The 20,003-nt window shown below is 29.9% G+C and overlaps 6 protein-coding genes across 7 annotated transcripts; 3 read left to right on the top strand and 3 right to left on the bottom strand.

Moving 5' to 3' along the window:
* Positions 1-1,078: 1,078 nt before the first annotated feature.
* On the top strand, positions 1,079-1,993 carry LOC143221575 (density-regulated protein homolog). 2 transcript variants are annotated; one of them, XM_076446984.1, is made up of 5 exons: positions 1,079-1,180; positions 1,280-1,364; positions 1,454-1,630; positions 1,738-1,877; positions 1,949-1,993. In XM_076446984.1, the coding sequence occupies exons 1-5, from the start codon at positions 1,079-1,081 to the stop codon at positions 1,991-1,993; spliced, it is 549 nt and encodes a 182-aa protein (XP_076303099.1). The 2 variants fall into 2 exon arrangements, with proteins under 2 accessions (XP_076303099.1, XP_076303098.1); XM_076446983.1 differs by having other exon boundaries at positions 1,451-1,630.
* Positions 1,994-2,129: 136 nt separating this feature from the next.
* On the bottom strand, positions 2,130-2,664 carry LOC143221577 (DNA-directed RNA polymerase III subunit RPC9-like). Its single transcript, XM_076446987.1, has 3 exons — positions 2,657-2,664; positions 2,306-2,576; positions 2,130-2,228 (listed from the first exon to the last, which is right to left on the bottom strand). The coding sequence occupies exons 1-3, from the start codon at positions 2,662-2,664 to the stop codon at positions 2,130-2,132; spliced, it is 378 nt and encodes a 125-aa protein (XP_076303102.1).
* Positions 2,665-4,449: 1,785 nt separating this feature from the next.
* LOC143221574 (serine/threonine-protein kinase unc-51-like) lies at positions 4,450-8,157 on the top strand. Its single transcript, XM_076446982.1, has 13 exons — positions 4,450-4,539; positions 4,654-4,746; positions 5,024-5,074; positions 5,195-5,264; positions 5,363-5,539; positions 5,740-5,974; positions 6,096-6,410; positions 6,484-6,753; positions 6,823-7,076; positions 7,188-7,553; positions 7,629-7,756; positions 7,836-7,971; positions 8,084-8,157. Exons 1-13 carry the CDS (start codon positions 4,450-4,452, stop codon positions 8,155-8,157), a joined length of 2,259 nt encoding a protein of 752 aa, XP_076303097.1.
* Positions 8,158-8,719: 562 nt separating this feature from the next.
* Positions 8,720-9,768, bottom strand: LOC143221571 (translocator protein-like). Its single transcript, XM_076446980.1, has 3 exons — positions 9,664-9,768; positions 8,986-9,198; positions 8,720-8,914 (listed from the first exon to the last, which is right to left on the bottom strand). Exons 1-3 carry the CDS (start codon positions 9,766-9,768, stop codon positions 8,720-8,722), a joined length of 513 nt encoding a protein of 170 aa, XP_076303095.1.
* Positions 9,769-11,209: 1,441 nt separating this feature from the next.
* Positions 11,210-12,965, bottom strand: LOC143221576 (transmembrane protein 120 homolog). The gene is given in 7 exon segments (XM_076446986.1): positions 11,210-11,619; positions 11,696-11,788; positions 11,791-11,912; positions 11,990-12,082; positions 12,210-12,368; positions 12,439-12,557; positions 12,897-12,965. Coding segments are annotated over 7 exon segments (1,065 nt in total).
* Positions 12,966-16,881: 3,916 nt separating this feature from the next.
* Positions 16,882-19,046, top strand: LOC143221572 (cytochrome P450 315a1, mitochondrial-like). Its single transcript, XM_076446981.1, is given in 7 exon segments — positions 16,882-17,417; positions 17,535-17,725; positions 17,800-18,069; positions 18,072-18,133; positions 18,334-18,558; positions 18,649-18,861; positions 18,933-19,046. Coding segments are annotated over 7 exon segments (1,611 nt in total).
* The last annotated feature ends 957 nt before the right edge of the window (positions 19,047-20,003 follow it).

Here is a 20,003-nt window from a genome sequence, read left to right as displayed (position 1 = left end):
ACGTGAAGCAAGGACATCGAAGGGAAGAAAGACGTGATTACTGGTGATAATCGGAACGATGGAAGGGTGAAAATTCGTCTGCTAGTATGGATCACGTCTTCTGCTAGTTTCTCTCTCGTAAAACTTGTGGCTCACATGACCCCGCAATACATAGATTCGCGCAATTCGCGCGTTACATAACACCGTGGGCCCGGCTTTTGGCCGAGGCGGCATCGTTAAAGGCACACGTTAAAACGAACAGAACATGGTAACCTGATCGAATCATTATATAACGTAGTCAGCTACGCTCTTTAACCATGAAAAACGGAGAAATTAATAATAATTGATTATAAAATCACCATATACTAACCAGTACTTGTTCGGTCCTCATTGCCATTCAGCAGAGGGTTTTTCATACTCCCATTTTCCGTCGAGGTCTCAATTTGTGCGCCCAATGTCATTGTTCTTTGACAATTTCTTCAAAGCTTTTACACGACTCTAGAAGCCGGTACCTTATTACTCACAGTAACACGCGCACACACCTCTTAGAAATTATACCCCAAAACGATGTCCCGACTCTTTTCACGAGGCAGCACACTAACTCTGAGACACTCCGAGCCGCTTTTCTCTACTGCACGTGCGTTTCGAACGAAGTACAAAGTCTAATGTACGTGATTGGTCTTCCCGTCCAGCGGTTTATCGAATCAGCATCTATGATTGGAGTTTCTGGTCACGTGATCCACTTTCGTCATTCTCTGTACGTTTATTATTTGTCGTTGCTTGTGTATCAAATGGTGCGATTCCTTTTGAAGTTGGACGTTATTGGAACGTTCCTTGATTGGTAGCAATTGGCAGAAATGGAGACATTTTCAGAACATAACAGAATAGAATTAAAATTACTAGATGTCGAATTGTTAACCTTACGTACTACTCATTTGAATAAGAAATAGTGCATACTTTGTTTAAGAAAGGTATTATAGACCAATAAAATATATTTCTTGAGTAGCGAAACTAAATTCCAAAAATTGAGAAGACGTTAACGTCTTATCAAATAAATTCGCATCAAGCTTTACGAAAATAAGGTTAAGCGTCTGAAAGAATGTCGGCAGAGGAACAGTCAAATTTGCGTTTAGGACCCGATCCTAATGTCACTTATCCGATTCAAGTACAATATTGTGGAAACTGTTCTCTTCCTATTGAGGTAAGGCAATCGTGGACGATTGATATTTCAAATTTATATTGTATGACAAGATGTTGATACCGAAATTTTTTGAGAATTTAATTCCTATTTGTATCACAGTATTGTGAATATTATCCAGAATACGAAAAATGTAAGCAGTGGTTAGAAAGAAATTTACCAACAGAATTTGAAAAAGTTAAATTAGGTAATTATAATTTTCATAAAAAGAATTCGTAGTTATTAAATGTATAATTTTATTAATAGAATTTAATTTTATTTACTTATAAGTAGTAGAGGATAATACTACAGAAGCAGGTGGAGGTGAAGATGAAAAGAAACGACAAAAACGTGGTGGTAAAGGTATGCTTAAGACAAAGAAAAAGGGAGATGTTCCAAAATTAGTGACTGTATCTAGAGCACCTAGGGGAAGAAAGAAATCAGTCACAGTTGTTACTGGTCTTAGCACTTTTGGTAATATAAAATACTTATTTACATAGATGCCTTTCTTAATAAGATAATAAATTCTTCGAACAAAGTAATTTCTTATTTGTAAAATTAAAACTTTATTTGATTTATAGACATAGATCTAAAAGTAGCTGCAAAATTTTTTGGTAGCAAATTTGCATGTGGATCTAGTGTAACAGGGGATGATGAAATAGTTATACAAGGAGATGTAAAGGATGAATTATTTGAAATAATTCCAGAAAAATGGCCACAGGTAAAACTAATCATTACTTTCCTCTATTGCTATTAAAAATATGTAATGTATAATACGTAATACATTTTCAGATCGACGAAGATTCCATAGATGACCTCGGGGATCAAAAAAGATAATGGGACAACTAAACTCTTACTTGCACAATGTATTTAATATTATACTATTTCCATTTCTGTTTATTATAAATAAAATGTACATAAAGTATGTAAAATGTTTTTAAAAACTTTGTAAAGTTAAAATAGTGAAAACATGTTACCCATCTTGTTCATCTTCACCTAAATAATTTGCTACCACTTGAAGTAAAGAATCTACTTCTTCATCAGTTAAACGATCTTCACTATCTTCTACAATCTACAAAATGTTAAAAACTATAAAAAAATATACACACATATATATACATATTTATTTTTAAGTATATTTGATATTACCAGTTGTATTTCAAGAGGTGTTTTAGGACACATGTTTAAAAGAGTTAATTTTTCACACTTTGTCAGCTTGAAAGGTTCCAGTGCTTTTAAAAAATCTCTAATTTTTTCAGGTGTTTGTCTATTACATGGGGTTTTTTCTAAATATCTTATAGTCTGGTATGTTATACTTGCCAATTGGTTTTGTTTCATCTTTTGTTTTTTATTTGCTTTTATACTTTGTAGAATATTCAAAACTTCGTAATTGCTTAAATATGCTGAACATTCTTTGAGCCTAAAAAGGATGTATATAAAAGGTTTTTAATAATTACTGCTTCAAATAATTAAAAGTAATAAAAAAAAATAGCTACTTACACTTCCATATTTAATATTTAACTAATATATAATTGAATTTTAACGAATTACATTATAAATATGTAAGGTTATGTGTACATAGTATTAATATTCTCTTAAAATAAAATAGTACATTTATTGAAATGTTAATAAATATAATTTCAACAACAACATCTATAATAAAAAAAAGAAAAGAAAAACACTACACAACTTTTTTAATACAGAAAGTTTTATTTATGGATCTTTTAAGTTAGAGGGCGTGAAGATAGTAAAACGAGAGCATACGTATAAAACGCAAGATTTGAATTTCGCGCGCAAATATTGTCAATAATCTTTTTACATAATATACAATTTTCAAATAATTTTTATTTTATGTGAAATATTTCTCAATACACCAAAAGTAATATTTATAAAATAGTGAAATTAATTCTTTAATACAACGGTATTTTAACTTTTACTTTTGATAATTGTAATAAAGCAACTTCATAATTACAAACACTATAGACAATGGGTAAAGAATTTTTCTTTTAATTTGTAAGCATTCATTTAATTTCTGATGTTGCATAGAAATTTCTTAATCGTAGAGTTTTGAAATCGATTGCGAAGCCATTGAAAGAATAGCTATATGTATTCATTATAATTACATTTGTAGAATACTAGGATGTCTAAATATGTGAAAATAATACTAGATTATTTGACACAACGTATATGCGTATGCATGATACGCACTCTACGGTCCACAGCTGACTAGTTATATTTTAGACCTTCCAAGGCTGTAGTTTGGTAAGTTGTAGCCCCATTAAATTATTTCAATTTTTACAAGCATAAAAATAAAATATATAAACTATATTTAATAAATTATTAAAAATATTTTAATACGTATTGAATATTTAAATCAATTATTTTAGTTTAATTACTTAAAAAAATTATATAGAAAAATAAAAATTGATACTATTATTTTGTCTTTATGACTAATTATGAATTTGTATGAATAGTTTAGAATTTTAAAGAAGAATACAAAATAGATTATAATTAAAGAGATATATAGATTATCAAGGAGTAAAAAATATATTATAAAATTTTATTATCAAAAATATTTGAAGTATTTTATTTAAATTTTGATTACTATTTTTATACTTGAAGTTAATAGCTTTATATTTAAATAATTTTTAATAAAAGTAAATATGAAACTTTAATTATTATTAGCTTGAGTATATTAGAAATATATACCAGATGTTATAGACAATTAGAAGTATTATTTTTAGTTAAAATTTTTTTATTTCGTTTTAATGTTCATTCATGTTTTACAGGAAATAAAATAAAGAAGATTGTAAGATGAGAATGTAAGATAAAATTGACAGAATTTTATCTTCATTTATGAACAAATTAAAAAAAAGCTTAGGTTACGGGGTTTTAATATCGTAGTCACATACCTATAAACGTTAACACGACCTCTGTGCGCGATTGTCTGACATTTTGCAAAGGCAACTGTACGACTGAGTGCGTACTCCGTTGTGTTTTGTATTTTCAAATATACCTTACCATCAGTGTGGTGATATGAGTTAATGATTGATGTGATTTATAAGGGTGGACAAAATGTAGACCGACGTTGTTCATGTTGTCGAAGGCATTGTCGGAGAAGAACAACGATACCGTACGAAAATCCTACGGACCGCAACTTTTCTTACAACACGTATCGATCTCTCCGCAGGCAATGCATCTTCCTTGCCTGTCGTGCTATGTTTGTAAACTGTTGACCTTGCTTATACAAGATCGGTGAAAAATCCTCGATCGCCGAAAAATCACGATCAAGAATGGAAATCGTCGGCGACTACGAATATAATACGAAAGATCTGATAGGCCACGGTGCATTCGCTGTAGTCTTCAGAGGTAGACATCGTAAAGTGAGTCTTGTTATTTTTCTACGATCATCGAAACGTGATCGTTAATGAAATTATAAAAAATAATTCAAATAAAAATTGAACATGGAAATTGCGTGTCTTTCGTTTTTTTTCTAGAAACCAAATTTCGTTGTAGCAATCAAAAGTATCACTAAAAAAAGTTTGGCAAAATCACAGAATCTTCTTGGAAAAGAAATCAAAATTCTGAAGGTTTGTGTTTGTTTGTAATTACATCTGCATTTGTATCTTAAGAATGATCTTTTTTAGATGTCATTCATCTAAAATAACAGTATAAAAGTTTAACATTTATTTTATAGTTCATACATTAGTTATTAATAGAACAATATTTAATGAAATTTGAATGTTCATATATAATACTTTTTTCTTTAAATAAGAATAATTCATATGATTTAGAAAAGATTTATGTGCTTTTTATTTCAGTACCAAATGCATAATAAGTTTGATTGCTGACTAAATTATGTTTTAGGAGCTAACTGAATTACATCATGAAAATGTTGTTGCATTATTGGATTGTAAGGTTAGTATAATAGAAAATAATATGTAATGCTCATATTAGTAGGTATAAAACATTTGAAATTTCTTTATAAATGTTATGTAATAATATTGATATTACTGTAATTAAGAATTTGTTGTTTAGGAATCTAATTATAATGTCTTCCTGGTTATGGAGTATTGTAATGGTGGAGATTTAGCTGATTATTTAAGTGGTATGTTTTGTATTAAAAAAATGTTTTATCAGATCATTGAAAAAATTAAAAAATGACTGAATTTGTTCCATTATATTATTTTGTATTGATTTTATTAGCTAAAGGCACTCTTTCTGAAGATACTATCAGAGTGTTTTTAAAGCAATTAGCAGGTGCAATGAAAGCACTGCATGCCAAAGGTGTAGTCCACAGGGATCTCAAACCACAAAATATTTTACTCAGTCATAATTGTGGTAAGGCATGTCCGCAACCACATCAAATAACATTAAAAATTGGTAAGTATTTATTTATTTATTTTTTAATTTTATTTTTATATATTTATTTATAATTGAAATCTATGTAAGATATATTTAAAAATATCAAAGGTAATAATGTAATTATATTCAGAAAATAAATTGAAAAAAAGATTTTATTTATTTAAATTATAAGTAGAAATGCATATAAAAGATTTTAATGTATCTTTTTTATGTTCCAGCGGATTTTGGTTTTGCTAGGTTCTTACAAGATGGTGTAATGGCTGCAACATTGTGTGGTTCACCAATGTATATGGCTCCAGAAGTCATAATGTCACTTCAATATGATGCAAAAGCAGATCTTTGGTCATTAGGAACAATAGTCTTTCAATGTCTTACTGGGAAAGCTCCATTTCAAGCTCATACACCTCAAGCTTTAAAATTATTTTATGAGAAAAATGCAAATCTTGGACCTAAGTATGTTACTATATATATACATACATATGTATATATGTGTACATATGTGTGTATGTGTGTGTTTTTGTCAGAAACAAAAGTCTGAAATTCAGTATTTGTATTTTAATTGCTTATATTTTAGAATTCCACCTGGGACTTCACCTGAGTTATCAGATCTTTTAATGGGTTTATTAAGACGTAACGCTAGAGATCGTATGCCTTTTGACGAATTTTTTGGGCATCCTTTCCTCCAAGGTTCCAGAGAAAGTCCAAGCCCAGTTCCTGCTGAACTTCCTGCTTCTCCAAGAACATTAGCAGTTCCAGAAGGAGGTCCGGCTGTTACGATATCAGAACCGGAAACAACGAGTCCGTGTTCCAGTCCTGAAGATGACTTTGTGCTTGTGCCAAGTGATCTCAGCAGTGACACAGACAATAATCCAAACACTCAGCAAGTAAAGTACGTAATTTTAATAATATTTTACTGAAAATTTATATTCATTATGTATGTGATATTATTACTAATTGATTAGGTATATCAAGCAAACTAGTAGAGAAGCGGTTAGTCCACCACGGCCATGCTTCCTTCCCATTTCGGAACCAATTCCCGTTCCGTCTCAAAGAAGTATCGTACAGCCGTCATCTCCTTCTACCAATATAAGATCAGGAAGTAGTGTCGTTCCTCGTTCACAACCTATAAGTATGAAACGCAGTGTGGATACACATAGAAGTCATGCTCCTGATATTGGCTCTCTTAGTCCACCTAGTGTTCAATTTGTCATTGGTACACCACCCAGTAGAAGGTATATAAGTGTTATATTGGAAAAAATGATTTTATTTATAGTATATATAATATTTAACTATGATTCCAGATTAAGTGAGACACCTCCACCACCAAATACATGGCAAGTTAGTCCTGTTGCAAGGCATTCACATACTTCTAGTGGAACATCACCGTTACGACGTTCGACTGGAAATAACAGTGCATCTTCGCCATTATTAACAGGACCACTAGCAGTGTTAGGTTCTCCAACGTCGAGAGCATTTCAGGATAATAATAACACATTGAGGCATTCGCCGGTTATCCCTTTTGGTACAAGAGCTGTTACTCTTCCTGAAATATCTGGTATATTCTTTATATCACTAGATAAAAATATAAATTGTTTCTATTATCATAAGAAATGTGTTTTATATTAAATTAGTTTATATTTTTATATTTATTTATGTTAAATTTTAGAGGCGGGTAGTTTTCAAAATCTTTTGCCAGAAGTAAATCCTACAATAACAGATGATCGACCATTGACATTCATTGCACCCGAACTCCCAGAGGAGACGCTTTTGGAACGAGAACACAACGAAATATTAGCGAAGTTAAACTTTGTTGTTGCATTGTGCGAATGTGTATGTGAAGTAGCAAGAACAAGAGCAGGACCTTTAGGTGGTATTGGCGGTATTGAACAAGCAAGTACTGCTGCAACGAGGAGAAGAGCAGAACAAGTAATTCTACTTGTTAGAGCTCTTCAGTGGCTTAGTTCTGGATTAAGTCTTGCAACACAACAACTCAAGGCTGGTAGATTACAGCCAACTGCTAGCGTCAAAGAGGGTAATTTCTGTTTAGTATAATCACGAACAATTTCAACGTATCCAATTTGATAGTATGAAAATTTGATTACTTTAGTTGTGAATACAATGAACGAAAAATTCAGAACGTGCCTCACAGAATGTAAACAGCTCAATAGCGCTGGGCTTCTTCATCAGACAGGAGCTACTGCGGATAAAATTCTTTATAATCATGCCATTCAAATGGTAAGTGTTTAATTAATTTGTTTTTTTCTTTTTTTTTTCCTTTTTTTATGGTTAATGAAGAATTCTTTTCTTTCGATAGTGTCAGTCAGCGGCACTTGACGAATTGTTTGGAAATCCTGCAGAATGTTTTCAGCGGTATCACACGGCACAGATATTGTTGCATTCTTTATCACAGCATGTCAGCCACAGTCAAGATAGAGCCCTTCTTATTAAATGTAATTTATTTTTACTTTTTTTCTATTTCTCTAGTTTAGACATGATATTTAAGTTAAAATATCAATATGTGTATACATATATTTATATGTATGTATGTATATTTCATTTCAGATAAAGATGCTGTTGAAAAACGCTTATATGTACTTCAACAGCAAGGTTACATTTATGCAACCGATCCTACATAGCGCTTGTGAAAAATGGCAGCAGAGTGCAGCGTCCCGCCCAAACCCGTACTGTGCTCGATACCTCTTTTCTGTAAGATATTCTGCCCTATTCTGTATAAAAAACTGTTAATTCATTGATCATTATGATCACGCTACAAAGGCGACATTGTAGAAAGAAGCAAATTTAAGATAACATATATAGTAAAGTTTGTTAGATCTTGCACAGAATAGGGTAGATTACTCCATGAAAGAGTATGAAAGTGATTCTGTACAAGTTTCTTTATATGATTTATTAATGATGCGAATAATGAATTATAATTATATATATATATTTATATATATATTATAATTATATTATATATATAATATATATATATTGTAATGTACGTATGGTTGATTAACTAACCTTTATTTCATATCAAACAATAAACATGTGTATACTAATAGCATTGTGCGTTCAATGCAAGGCACATTTCTTATTGAATAATAGCAATACCATAACTGTAAGAAAAAGAAGTAAAGCATTGTTTTCATTAGGTGATCTATGTTAATTTTGTTAGCTACATTAGTATTATTTACTAAATTATTCTTTCTTTTCATCTGCAGCTACTTCAATGCTTGGTTTGTTATCTCTGTAAATTACATAATTTAATGCTGTAGCAAGAGTAGTCCATGCCAAGTATGGAACAGTCAAACATCCAGCAAGGGGATTCACATTGTAAAATACCACACCCATTGCTACAGTACTTCCCCACAGTAAAGCAATTTCATACAAAGCCTAAAAGTATAAAAGAAGATAATTAGAAATATAATTAGAATATGATAACTTGCTTAATTTTATCAAAATACCCATTTTATTTTGTGTAGTCCAAAAAATAATGGTGTCCAAGACCAATTTAATATTAAATTAGTTCCATAAATAGAAAGTGGTACTATTGCTTCTCTAAAACCACCACCATCTCTCCATACTAAATATGAAGAATATCCCATTGTGCAATAAAGGGTTGTCCATATTGGTGCAAATGCCCAGTTTGGTGGAGTCCAAGATGGTCTTTTTAAAGACTGTTCAATACCACCCAAGATATAATTACTTTTTTTTAAACGAATTTCATTAAAAAATTTAATGTAATCAATTAATGGTCAAAAACAGAAGTGTACATTGTAATTAATTAAACATAAGTAAGTTTCTTTTAATATAAAAAACATATGTTGTTTTATTAATATTCTTCAAATTTCTTTTTTGTTCTTTGAATGCATATACATATATAGTATAGAGACACAGTTCTTTTAATTTGATATAAGGAAATAAATAATTACTTTTTCTTAATTGATTAAGAAGAAAATTGAACATAATAAAATTTAATTAACAAATACAATAATCGAATTATTAATAATATATTACAAAAATTTTGTCATTTTCTATATTAATACAATTTTTTTATAAATTAAATTTATTGGTTAAAAGTTTTAGACTTTGTATTACGCTATTGAATTTCAGTGGTTCTAGCGATTAATCGATTTAATTACCTCATACCAGGGTTTAATACTTTTTTTAGTAAAATAGCTTCCTGCCCAACCTCCGATATTTGGATGAATGACAGCTACTGCGACTGGCCAACATTTTGCACGCATTTTACTTAAAAGAAAATATTATTTGATTATCCAAAACGAAAACTTGATATGGATAATACAGTAGTATAAGAAAATGCGACGCTGCTATTAAAACGGATGCTATTCCAGTGGTGTAAATATATCGAAGGAAAATTACCGACGCACATAAAGTACTTGAATCCTTATCCTTATCTATGTGAGTAACAATGACTAAGATAAATTGAAGTATCATAAGTGTAACCATAATTATAGTTACATTTATAATATAAAAAGCAATTTATATAATCATAATAATAATAAATTCTTATTTAGTAGAAATAATGTATTAACTGCAATCAATCAAAAAATAATTTTATAACAAATTGAATATTTTTTTAATAAAGTTTGAAATTTTGTTAGTGCTCTTGCTATTAATAAATAATGGAAAGTTAGTAAAATGATTTAACAATATACCTCTTTATATTAAACACTTTTAGATGTAAGAGATTCGATTTTATTCTATTAATTTTTCACATTTTTACACGCCAATGGAAAAACGAACACTAAATACATACACATGCACGCGCGCACTCACACATATATTATTGAAAATTTATCATTTTATATACTATTAAGGGAATGAAATTTTATTTACAGACATAATTTAATAAATACATTAAGAACAAATAAGATATATATTACACAAATTTACTGAATGTCATGCATAAATGATGTAAATGACTATTAGTAAGGTGAGTACTGAACATACGGCTGTGTGCGTGAATAAATATTATCATAATGGTTCATAATACACGAACACACACGCGCGTGCATGTACGCATGTACTACTATGTGAATACAATTATACACATGAAACCGCTACATTTCATTCTTTTTGTTTCTTCTTCATACATGTACAAATTATAATTATGTCTAAAAGTAACCAACATTTGTTTACACATCACTAATGTTTCTAAAGTGTAAACTCAAAATTACAATGTAAATTTATGTCAATAAGCATAAAATATAATATATTAAAGAATTAATTACTTTGAAGTTAAAATATAAATAAATTTTTAAATAAATTTCCACACAATATTTTAAGTATATTAATATCTACATTTTAATTTGACTTAAAAAAAGTTAATAGTGAATACACGTAATTTTAATATATTATATTGGTATCTACAAAAATAATTTCTGTAGAATTCATTTTTATATTACAACAAGCTAGAACATGTTAAATAGGTCTTGTGCTTGATGATAATGACAGATAAATGTCAATACATGAAGGAAAGAATTTTGTGATAATTTATTTCTTGTTTGTATTTCCTGATCCAAAGTTGATCTATATGATTTAGTTTCGTGTTTTTATTACTTTTTCCCGTAACATTTGTATTTTACTTATTCCCAAAAAGTTACTTTATATTTCATTAATTTTTTATTATACTCGCCTCGTTAAAAATGTCTTATTAATTTTGTTTCACTCAAATTTTTGAACTTTTACATCCTTTTCTCCATTTACTTCCTTTTTACGTTCGGATTTAGAAGAAAATACTCCAGGGAAGTGGTATTTTACACGTTCTCTTAATTTTTGGCGAATTACCATGATAGTTGTTATTGTATTACCTAGGAATAACACTAAGAACATTAAGCTGAGGACTGAAACGTGCCATGTCGCTTCTGGATTGGATATTAATGTGTATAAGACATATGCATTGTATAACTGAAATAGATATCCAACAAAAAGGAATGGCAATAAAAATGATAATCCACGCCACATCCACGAGTGGAAACCTTCAATAGTAATATCCATATTGTGTCTTTCACCTAATGCTTTCAAGCGATATAAAACGCCCCGTTGATAGCAAAATTGCAGAGATTGCACTACACCTATAAATAAAACATACTTTATATTGGTTGTTAAAAGGAAAATTTGCTACAGAATCAATTTGGATAAATAACATACTGATATAAGCATTGAACCACATAAATTGTTGTCGAAATGCATACCATGGCCCTGTATTAGGCCATACTAATAACACACCAGATACTACAGTTGAAAAAAATGATGAAATCTCCACCAACCTTTTATCCTTGATCCATTTACCTTTAATATACTTTCTCTTATTGTCAATGTACAATAATACCAGACTAAAAGGAACATGAAACTAAGTTCCAAGGTTCTGTAATACAAATTACAAATAGAAGCTAATTATGAATGTATCTTCCCTGTTTCAGTATGAAATGAATAATATATTACCTGACATTGGTTACCAGATTTAATACAGATAAAATAAAACCAATTACAGATAAGATTAACTTAAATTTTTCATATTCATCCTTATACTTGAACCTGTAAAATAAGTGACTTGCATTAACGTATATTTCATGTAGTCTTTTGGACAAGTTTCTAATAATAGATTAACTCTTATATATATAATACATATATATATATATATAGTAATTAGATTAATTCTTACTTATCACTTTTGTTTAGTATGGAAACATTAACATTGCCTAAAATGATTTGCAGATATGTACCATTTGGTTTTGGTAAAGTTTGTTCTATCTCATGTAACTGTTGTTCTCTTTTAAGCATCTCTTTGTTTAAACTTTTTTGTGCTTCGCTTACATGTAACCTAAGATTAAATCAACATATCCAGTTATGTAAGGAATAATTATTAAAATATATTAAAATTAGTTACTTACTGTTTGAGTGACTTTGATATTACACTCATTCTGTACACTTGATGAGAAATTCCTTTTAAACATTTTGCTTGAAGTTCACCTACTTCTTCTAATTTTGTCAGGTATTCTTTGTTTAATGCCTATTAACAGAATTGAAATACTGTTATTTAAAGATTGTATTCTGTTTTAAACAACTTATACGATAAGGAAAGATTGTTTATTCAGGAAAACATTAATCAAATAATAAATAATAAATAATATCGAAAAGTATAGAAAAACGTGTTCCGTGATAGAATTTTAAACATATTTGTAAGAATATGCTTCAAAAAGGGCATTTAAAATTGTAAAGTGTAGAAAATTTTTCATATACCGGTTGCGAGTATGGATAAATAAAAAATACACTTAACCTCACAGAAAATGATCCAACGTGTTAACCACCGACAACATCATAACTCAGGATTAACAAAAAATTATCTTACTTCTAATTCCTTGTAATCTTGTGCTAGATCGTTCCAGTCTTTTAAACAGGACTCAACATCAGTATCCATCGTAGCAGAAAAAGTGACGATGGCCAACAACTCACGAAAAATTCAGGTATGCAATGGTTTGCCCTGCTCCTACAGCTAAACACTTCCTCGTGTATCTAACGACAGAGTGCTCTTAACGTCGTTTTTATTCAGTATTCTAGTCTCTACACTCATTATACAATGAAAATGTATTTTGAATATTTATATAAAGAATTGTACTTTGGCATCGCATTCAACTTGAATTTTATTTAATATTAAAATTTATATAACAATATATTTCTAATATAACGATTTAATTTTTTTGACGGTTTTTACTATTTTTTTAAAAGTTTTTTAAAAAGCTAGTTTTAGATTTTTACAAATTAAGTAAAATTTGTAAAAAATAATTTTACCAATACTCATTGGTTTCTATAAATGGGAGATAGCAAAAGTTCTAATTATACACATTAAAATGCTAAAATTTGTATTCTTTACATTTTAATTAAGCTTTTTATTTACGTTTGATTAGTTAAACAAGTGATTATTTTATTTCTATGAAATAATATATCACGCATATAATTGTGCTTAATATTAAGTGTGATGAAATATATTTGAATCATTTCTCAATAAAATTGAATCAAATAACAACATCCAACTTATATAATTCAACTGATAACAACTTTTCACTTTATGTTCCTTGATTATATTACATTTTATTTTGTGTGTATTTAATATATATTTAATATGTAATTTGAATGTAACTATGAGGTTATTATCATGATAAAATTCATATATTTTTGTCAATATCAATAACTAACAAATATAATAAATCAATATAATAAAGAAAGTAATATTTAATTCTAAATTTACTTTAACAATGTAACGATTTAATTACTTTGTATATCATGTGCATTTAATTTAAGCTACAAGTATACAATAGTAAAAAATACGCACTTTTATTATCCTATTTCATTGGGAATAACTACGTCTGTTAAAAATGTTGGGAAATATTAATTTCTTAATACTTAAATCTTACTACAATTTAGATAAAGATAACGATAACGCAATAATAGGAAGTTATAAGAACACGATAAGTGGTAAAACAAGTATAAAATAATAGGAACACTGTAATAGAAAATTTGTTCAAATTCTACGAATTTGTAATATTTGCTTATCCACGTTACTATCTGTACTTTCAGAGTCGTAATTCGCAATTATTAATTCAAACCGTGTTTCACGTATTCACGTGTCAACTGGTCGGGTTACTGTTCACGCAAACTATCGCTGGAATCACCATTTCCGAACAGTACAATACAGCCGGTTAATTTAACCCGCGTCCTGTTGTATCGTTGAACACGCGAATTTTTTCACGGTCGTTGACCAGACAGCTCCACCGATCTGCGAAGACAAAAGTGCTTTGCATTCTCTGGTAAACATGTTCCTTTACATTCAACCATCACAATCCATTTCGCTACTTGGTCAGTGTCGATCTCTTGGACCAACGCGTGCAAAACGTCATCACCAGCGGAGCCGTCCCTTCTTCTATCGTTCAATCCATAACATTCGATAATATCCTTTTGTCTTTGGATACTTTAACCTGTTTTTATTTGAGTGTTTCTGATTTATGTATATTTACAAATAAAACTGTATATAACTAAACTAAGTTTTATCTAGTATATTAACTGTACGAAAAATACCTCTTTTTTTATAAAGAATAAGAAATGAAGAGCTAGCAGACTTGAATGCATTATTTAGAAGATAAAAGTATTCCTGTATTTTATCAGCAGATTCTTTTCTTGGCAGAATGATTTCACTGTGGTATTCAAAAGTAGATATTCCGTCCAGATGGGAGGTATCGACTGCATTATTTATAAATGCTATCGTCTTGTTCAAAGTCTTCAGACTTCATTCAGCTTAGCTTAGTGGAGTATCTCTCCTTCTTATCTATGTAAATTACGTTTGTTTATATATTTTAACATATATAACATTTACATATCTTACATGACAAAGAATCTGATTTCCATATCAATCAGGATCTTGAACTTTTACTGGAAAAACGTTATAAATTTTTAAATTCGAAAATTCAAGGTACCATATATGTCGTAAATAAAGTTATAAATAATTTATAAATTGTAAATAAATAAGTATTTCTCAACGAGAAAAAATAAAGGACTTTTAAAACTATTTCACGATGAATCAACTCGTGAATTAAACATTTAAAATACTCTATATATTTCATTATATTTACGATATATTCTATTGAATATATAAAAAATTATTGATTCATATTATACTTATCTTCAACAATTAAAATCAGATGTGTTATAATAGTTCTAGCTAAGTGCAGGTAACCATAGTTGTGAAACGTGTATAATATAATATATTATAGGAGTGTTAAACTTGTTCCTGTGCTTGAATGAAATTTTATATAGCTCATAATCCTTTATTCTTGGAACCTCGCACGTGGTCCCCACTCCATGTAAGAAGTTTCAGCAGGAGATTTAAATATCTTCGAAACTGTTAAACAGTGTGCAGTAGTCGGGCGTCATGGACTCGGGATAACCACGATCAGTTCGTGAGAAAATAATAGTGTTTGCCAACAATTAATAAGCTGAGAAATGTATTCAGTGACATTGAATAAATAATAGAGATATTTCGATTCTATTCTAAATAGTTTTAATAAATTATTTTATATAAAAATAAAACATATATGTATGATAAGTGCGACAAAATATTTATAGAAAGGTTTGAACGTTAGTAGCAATTTACATTTAAAAACATTTAATATCTATAATCAAAGATAAGCTTCATTGAATCTAAAACTCGTAAATTTGCAAAGAGTGAAATTAACATCAGTGTTGTATATACCAAGAAACTGTTGTTCTTTTTTATCTATCAACAATTTTTGCATTACAGTATATTAATATTTTATTTTACCTGTAAAATAAATTTCGATTTCTCAATTACACGTTATTATAGTTATTGATTCAATTATAAACTATATATATGTAAAACTTACATGTACACTTCAGGAACAACACTGTCTTTCGTACGTTTGACAGGATATGATTAGATGATGATTAGAGATCATTATTTCTCTAATACCAACATTGTCTTGATATCATGAAATCGCAATCAGTTTAACACATATGCAATCTGTATCATACAAAATAATTGCCAATAATTATTGAAATAATAATAAGACAACTAATGAAGTATTACAAATGGTAATTTACATTAATCGCTCGTAATTATGTTAATCTCGACGCCACTGTAATCGGTGGAAATAAGAATGTAGTGAATCACGAAGCGAAGGAATTCTCGTGGAAGAAAGTGGAAACCTGCAGCGGAGGGGTAAACGGCTTCTAGATAACGGCATAGTAAACGGTATTCGATCTTCTTCTTCACGTGTGTACCAGTGTTTTGTAATCGGTGTGTATCTTAAATATTTTCCGTGGATTCCAGTTTTTTTATAATCCAATAGTTTCCGTTACCGTGCCTACTTCCGGTTACGGCCGGAAACCGCAACAATTGTTGTAGTGCATGTACAGTATTTCGAAGTTCCGATTTCACGTTTGTAAAATATCATTTTATTTACTGTAAAAGAATTACGATTAGTTTCATCATTACAAAAGGCATATGTATTAGTACTATGATCATAAAAAAAGTATTACCACCACTTTGAACTGTCACCAACGTCACCATCGAATTGGAGTGAAGTTATCGAGCATGATACTAGAGAAAGCAAAATAACATTAGCATAAACAAGTTGCTTTCCGGTGAAGTCATGTCTGGGATTAAAAATAATCGATTCGTCTGCAAAATGGAAGTTTCAAATTTAATACGTGTCCTATAACGTGCATTCGATGTAATATAATACTGTATCATATTATCGGTGTTCTATACTCATCGTTTATATTCGCATTAACGGTAGATAAGGAAGAATCATTTGCGAGTTATGAAGATGAATGTTACGCAAAATATTTTTAAAAGTGAAAAATCTATAAACGTTTGTAACACTGTTACCGCGTTAATATATTATGTGCCTGGTTGCGGTTACGCAGGCGCGTCACAAGCATCAAGAATCGATGATCTGTCCGATATCTCGAAGTCTACAGATGGCGCGAATCGATCTAAGGTAGAAATCACGGAGAAATTGCGCGACAGAAATTACGGTACTGTAGCAGCAGCAGAAGCCACAAGTATACTACAGGAAGCACCGGAACCACGAGGAGTTCCTGTGGTTGGAACTCTTTTTTCGTTCATTCTTTCTGGCGGTCCAAAAAGGCAGCATGAATACGTTGACAGAAGGCACAAGGAATTGGGTCCCGTTTATAGAGAACGATTAGGACCAACTACTGCAGTTTTTGTAAACTCGACCCATGAATTTCGTAGAATCTTTCGACTAGAAGGTGCAACACCGAAACACTTCTTACCGGAAGCTTGGACTCTTTACAACCAAATACGGAAATGCCGTCGCGGTTTACTCTTCATGTATAGTAACATTAAGTGATTTTCTTTTTTGAAAAATATAAAATAGCGAATAGGGAAAATGTAAAGAAATTCAAATTTCCTGCCTAAAGTATGGAACATACTTTTCTTTGTTGATAGGAATGGCGATGAATGGATACATTTCCGGAAAATTTTAAACAAAGTGATGTTAATACCGGATCCAACTAATTTAATGATTGAACCGTGTCAAGAGGTAGCGAAAGGACTTAGACAAAAGTGGCAAAGTCAGATTAAGACTGATTCTATCATAACAAATTTACAGATTCAACTTTATCAATGGTCTATCGAAGGTAAAATAATTTATTTTAATACTAGAAAATGTAAAAGTAAAACGTGTTTATGGGAGTCCATTTTCATTTTACAGCAATGATGGCTACGTTAATGGGATCATGTTGGAACTCTTACAAACAATATTTATCTCGAGACTTTGAAATATTAGCGGAAACGTTGCAGAAAATATTCGAGTATTCAGCTAAATTATCTATAATACCAGCTAAATTAGCTATGAATCTACATTTACCTGTTTGGAAGAAATTTGTTACGTCTGCTGACACAGCTTTCGAAATTGTCCGACTTCTGGTACCGGAAATGACTAAATTGGGTGGTAATGGTTTGCTAAAGAAAATGATGGATGAAGCATTAAACCGGAAGATGCAATCTGCATTGTTACCGACTTCATCTTAGCAGCTGGTGATACGGTTAGATTAAGTACAACTAATAATAATAAAAAAATACTGATTTAAATACAATTTTTTAATCAACTTTAGAATAAAATGAAAATGAAAATTAAAATTAAAATGAAATTTTAAGAATTACACATTTGTATAAATTATAATAATAATTATTTATTTGATTTATTTCTTAATACTGAGAAGATAATTCTGTACTTTCTGCTCAGACAGCGACCACTTTGCAATGGATATTGTTGCTATTGTGTAATCATCCTGAAAGGCAAGAAGAATTATTTGAGAACTTAAAAGATCTTCCTCAAAGGGATTTATTACAAATACCTTTGTTAAAAGGTATAATCAAAGAATCTCTTCGATTATATCCTATAGCTCCATTTATATCTAGATATTTACCAGAAGACAGTGTGATTGGTAATTACTTTGTTCCAAAAGGGGTAAATCAATTTATACTACATATCATTCAAATAAACATATCGATAAAACATTGAAAACAATTTTTTAAATTGTATGAAATTTTATTACAGGAGTTACTTGTATTATCACTTTATTCGAGCGGTCGCGATATTGCGAACTTTTCGCAACCAAATGAGTTTCTTCCAGAAAGATGGATTAGGACGGAGAAAGGTACTTATCAAGGAGTAGTGCAACCACATGCAAGTTTACCATTTGCTTTAGGTGCTAGAAGTTGTATTGGTCGAAAACTAGCGGAAATACAAATATCGCTTGCATTAGCAGAGGTAGGCGAATAATTAAATTAATATAGTATAAAAATGAATGAATTTATATATTTCTGTGTTAAAAATTGCAGCTTGTTAAATCATTCAAAATAGATTGTATAAATAAGGACCATGTAAAATTAATTTTACATTTGATTTCTGTACCATCAGAATCGATAAAGTTAAAGTTGATGGAGAGAAACTAATAGCTAATGTAACAATACAAAATAACATTTAAGAACAGGAAAGTATATCTTTTACTGTTTATATTTTTTATTCGTTTGTTTTGAAGCAATAATATCGTATCTGTATACATTTATACTCAACAAACTAAGATTCAAATGTTTTCGCCATTATACATACATACATACATACATACATACACACATTCATACATACGCATACATACATACATACACATGTGTATTACCCGTGAGTACATGTGTAGATTGATTATTTACATTATAATTATTAGCATTTAAATATATATATTTCTAATTAAATGACACCTATAAATTGTATACTTATTAATATATATATAAATTTCACGTTTTAAAATATATACACAATAAGCATAATCAAGGTACAGAATGAATAAAATTTGTAATTATATAAAAATTTCATTAAGTGCATCCTATTTAGAGAACATCAACTAAATAGTTGAAATAGCCGTTTATGTCGTTTCTATCAAATATCACAATTATGCAAAATTAATTTTTTATTAACGTTGGCACAAAACGCAATTAATGATTTTTCTTACATCGTCCAGAAATTCATGAAAACTTCCGCTAGTAGAAAAATCTTGAAATGCTTGGATTCTTTCAGACTTTGTCATTGAGGCTGTTAAAAATATTTTTACACAACAGGTTTTCAGTTCGTGGCATGAATTCACTCTTGCCCAATTCCAAGCTCTACTGAAATTTTTGTAATTCAATTTAGAAATTGAACTTTCCGTAAGAATATCCGATATATCTGCCATAAGAAATTTATCAGCTAACAGCACAGCATCTAACAAGGACTCGATAGTTCTATTTTCAAAAGTCGCTCCATTTGCAGCTAATAATAATGTATTAAGACTTTCTTTCGATGTGTTTCGTAGTCTTACACGTTTTCGTCCGGATTCTGAAAAATTTCCTTCAAGCATCGCGGAAAAGGCGTCTGAT

The sequence above is a fragment of the Lasioglossum baleicum genome, unplaced genomic scaffold, assembly GCF_051020765.1.
Source record: "Lasioglossum baleicum unplaced genomic scaffold, iyLasBale1 scaffold2740, whole genome shotgun sequence".
Classification (NCBI taxonomy): Eukaryota; Metazoa; Arthropoda; class Insecta; order Hymenoptera; family Halictidae; genus Lasioglossum; species Lasioglossum baleicum.
The sequence above is the reverse complement of the archived record's forward strand: the minus strand, read 5'-3'. Positions and strand labels throughout refer to the sequence as shown.